The 4,469-nt window shown below is 41.1% G+C and overlaps 1 protein-coding gene across 1 annotated transcript in view; it reads right to left on the bottom strand.

Moving 5' to 3' along the window:
- Window positions 1-4,469, bottom strand: part of Snx27 (sorting nexin family member 27) — a 52,584-nt gene that overhangs the window by 34,942 nt on the left and 13,173 nt on the right. Inside the window, 1 exon segment of the mRNA XM_013015011.1 lies at window positions 2,631-2,699. Coding sequence (XP_012870465.1) covers window positions 2,631-2,699 — 69 coding nt within the window.

The raw sequence follows: 4,469 nt of genomic DNA, 5'->3' as shown, positions 1-4,469 counted from the left end.
GCCTTGCATGCATGAGGCCCTGGGTTCGATTCCTCAGCACCATATAAACAAAAATAAAAAAGCCGGAAGTGGCGCTGTGGCTCAAGTGGTAGAGTGCTAGCCTTGAGCTGAAGAGCTGAGGGACAGCGCCCAGGCCCAGAGTTCAGGCCCCATGAACGGACCCAAAAAAAAAAAATTTTTTTTTAATTTTTTTTTTCTCCACCACCCCCTCCCCCTGACTTTTTTACCTTTTAAACTTAAAGGAAATACTCTATGGCTCCTCTTTGGTATATAGTTGCTAGCATAGCTATTCCTATTATCTAGAGTCATTATTAAGAGTTACTTGGAGGAGGGGGTTGGCTGGTGGGGAAGATAAAGGAGGTTAAATATTGTTAAATATTGCTAAAATAGATTATTTTTCAACTATGAAAACAAAACAAAGAAACTTGTTGAGGGTGCTATTTTTTATTTATCTACTATTTTTTTTGCTGGTCCTAGGGTTTGAACTTAGGGCCTAGCGCTATCCCTGAGCCTCTTTATGCTCAAGGCTAGTACTCTACCATTTGAGCCACAGCTCCACTTGAGGCTTTTTCCCTGATTAATTGGAGGTAAGAGTGTCACAGACTTTCCTGCCCGGGCTGGCTTCGAATCGCCATCCTCAGTTCTCAGCCTCCTGAGTAGCTAGGACTATAGGTGTGAGCCACCACCACCTAGCTGAGGGTACCTTTATGAGGGAGGAAGAGGTAGAATGAGTGACAAAGGAAGTGAAATTAATTGAAATACAATATAAACAAGAGTAGAGATGTAACAATGAAACTGTTTTCTTTTTTTTTCTTTGTCGGTGGGGCTTGAACTCTGGGCCTAGACACTGTCTCTGCACTCTTCAGCTCAAGGCGAGCACTCTACCACTTAAGCCACAGTGCCACTTCCAATTTACTAGTGGTTTATTGGAGATAAGAGTCTCATGGACTTTCCTGCCCGGGCTGGCTTTGAACCGAGATCCTCAGATCTCAGCCTCCTGAGTAGCTAAAATTACAGGCATGAGCCACCGGCGCCTGGCTAATGAAACTGTTTTCTTTATAACTAGTATGCAACAACATAGTAGTGTTTAAAACTCCAAAACTACAGCTGGGAAGGTGGTTCAGTGATAGAGTGCTTGCCTTGTATGCATGAGGCCCTAGGTTCGATTCCCAGCAACACATAAGCAGAAAAACCTGGAAGTGGAGCTGTGGCTCAAGTGGCAGAACATTCACTGTGAGCTGAAGAGCTGAAGGACAGCACCCAGGCCCAGAGTTCAGGTCCCATGACCAACAAAATAAATAAATAAATAAATCCTCCAAAACTAAAAAAAAAAAAAAGTAAAATAAAAAGAATAGTGATTGAAGCTAGGTGCCAGTGGCTCATATCTGTAATCCCTGCTACTCAGGGGGCTGATATCCAAAAGACTGATTAGAAGCCAGCTTGAGTAGATGTCTGCAAGGCTCCATCTCCAAAATGACCAGCAAAATGCAGGGCTTGTGGTATAGCTCAAATGGAAAAGTGGCAGCCAAGCAAAGCAGGTGAGTGCAAGACATTGAATTCAAACCCCAGTACAAGCAAAAATAAATTTAAGTAAACAGGTAGGTCTTTGAATATGAGCACTGTGATACCAGCATAGTCAATCCAGTAACTAGTCTGGCTACTAAGTGACTAACAGGCAGTACAGTTATACAGAGTAGATATGTTAGACAAAAGATGATTCAGGTTCTGAGTGGGACAGCTACTCAAATGCCATATAATTTGAAACTCATGAATTGTTTTCTTTAATTTTATATTTAATATTTTAAGACCATAGTTAAGTGCAGTTAACCAAGACTGTGAAAACTATAACTATGGATAAGGGGGTAGGAGGAGTAGGGAAGCAAGCTACTGTACTTTACCATAAACCCCTGTCTGCAAGACACTTAAACTCTAGCCAGGAAAATAATACATATGCATATGAAATAATTAACAAATAAAATGTTGGCATTACCCATGCAATCTATTCAATTACTATTTATTTATTATTTATATGATTGACACTGAGGTAAGGCACTGGGAATATAAAAATGATCAAGGCGGGCCGGGCACTGGTGGCTCACGCCTGTAATCCTAGCTATTCAGGAGGCTGAGATCTGAGAATCCCGGTTCAAAGCCAGCCTGGGCAGGAGAGACCGTGAGACTCCTATCTCCAATAAACCACCAGAAAACCGGAAGTGGCGCTGTAGCTCAAGTGGTAGAGCGCTAGCCTTGAGCTGAAGAGCTGAGGGACAGCGCCCAGGCCCAGAGTTCAAGCCCCAGGACCAGCAAAAAAAAAAAAAAAAAAATGATCAAGGCTTATTCTTATTATAGGTAACTCATAGTCTTGTAAGCTAAATATAAAGTGACAAACTGATGACAGGTAGAGAATGAGACAGTAATATGCTGATACTAAAGACAAAAGTTCTTGGTAGAATGAAAAATCAATGATCTGAATCATCAGAGAAGGATTCAAAGAAAAGGTAGACCTAGCACTAGGAGTAGAAAAATTAGAGTCCTTTGGAGTTTACTGCAATTCAACTCATAATCAATACCTTTGATTTATTTTTTCCCATATGGAACTATGATAAAAATAGTAGTTAAAGAGTTTTCACCTACCTCATCTGATTCTGACAGGAATTCCTGCATGATATCACTCTCACCAATGACTCGTATTGAACACACTGTGGAAAACAAATAAAAGATCTAAAGTCTTAAAACCAAGAATATAAAGTCAAGAACATGTAAAGGTTTAAATTCAAATCATCAATAGCAGGCAAAGATAAAGTAGCATGCATTCTTAGCATGTAAGATTTTTCTTTTTGGGGCTGGGAAGGTGGCTCAGTGGTAGAGCGCTTGCCTTGCATGCATGAGGCCCTGGGTTTGATTCCTCAGCACCACATAAGCAAAAAGAAAAAACCAGAAGTGGCGCTGTAGCTCAAGTGGTAGAGCGCTAGCCTTGAGCTGAAGAGCTGAGGGACAGCGCCCAGGCCCAGAGTTCAAGTCCCACAACCGGGACTTTTTTTTTTTGCGGGGGGAGGGGGGGATGCTGGTCCTGGGGCAAGTACTCAGGGCCTAAATGCTGTCCCTGAGTTTTTTTGCTCAGAACTAGTGTTCAACCACTTGATTCACCGCTCTACTTCTGGCTTTTTGGTAGTTAATTGGAGATAATGCAGGCTTTCCTGCCCGGGCTGGGTTCAAACCAGGATCCTTAGATCTTCACCTCTTGAGTAGCTAGGATTACAGATGTAAGCCACCAGTACCTGGCAACATATGGGATTTTTAAAGGCATGATGAACATTTATCTAAATGTGGTCTAGAACACAGAAAAACAAGAAAACACAAAGATACAGTTTGCTAAAAATAATAAAATTGGCTAATGTAAACCTAACCTTACAGTCTGATGTGATCTATGGACATGCTAAAAACAAAACAAAACAACAACAACAACAAAAATGATGGTGGTAAAAAAGGTAATGGAAGGAAAAGATCAGTTAGGAATAAACCAAGCTAATGCCAGTGTGGTGGCATGCACCTGTCATCCTGGATACACAAGAAATGTAATAGGAGGATCATGGTCAGGCCAGCCTGAGAACAAACGTGAAAGTAACTACTGGGCTGGGAATGTAGCTCAAGTAATGGAGAATGTGCCTAGGAAGCGTGAGGCTAAATCTTAGTATTGAAAGAAAAAAGAAGAAACAGAGTTAGGGGAAAGGGAGGGAGGAAAGGAGGGAAGAAAAGAAGGAAGAGAGGAAGGAGGGATAGAAAGGCTAAAAAGCAGGGAGGTAAGTAGCTGACTGTCTAAAGTCCAAGAGTTAAATTTCTGAACACTTGAGGATAGTAAATCATGATGATAATTATACTATATCGATTTTTTTTTGGTCAATCATGGAGTTTGAACTCAGGGCCTGGGCGCTGACCCTGAGCTTTTTTGCTCAAAGCTAGCACTCTATCACTTTGAGTCACAGCTCTACTTCCAGTTTTGTGGTAGTTAATTGGCAATAAGACTTTCCTGCCCAGGATGACTTCAAATTACAATTCTCAGATCTCAGCCTCGTGAGTAGCTAGGATTATAGTCATGAGCCACCAGCTCCTGGTTTACTTTTGATTTTTTTTTTAAACTGTACTTTTTCTCACTTCCTGAGGGCTGTGTTTGGAGACCAATTCATGTTAGGAAAAACTAAAAGAAGACAAGGAAGTTCTACTACCTTCTATGGGGTACCAATTAATTTTAATTAAACTAGGTCAGTTCGTTTTTACATAAGCACATAAAGACATAGATTATTAAATATCACATACAATGATAATTCCTGTATTTTATTTTTTTTGTTTTTTTGTTTATTTGATACCAAGGAGTAGAACCCAGGACCTCATGTATGCTGGGCAAGTATTCTACCTCTAAACCCCACTCCCAGCCCGGGCAAGTATTCTACCTCTAAACCACACTCCCAGCC

The sequence above is a fragment of the Dipodomys ordii genome, unplaced genomic scaffold, assembly GCF_000151885.1.
Source record: "Dipodomys ordii isolate 6190 unplaced genomic scaffold, Dord_2.0 Scaffold26, whole genome shotgun sequence".
Lineage (NCBI taxonomy): Eukaryota > Metazoa > Chordata > Mammalia > Rodentia > Heteromyidae > Dipodomys > Dipodomys ordii.
This window is presented reverse-complemented; position numbering and strand designations above follow the sequence as displayed.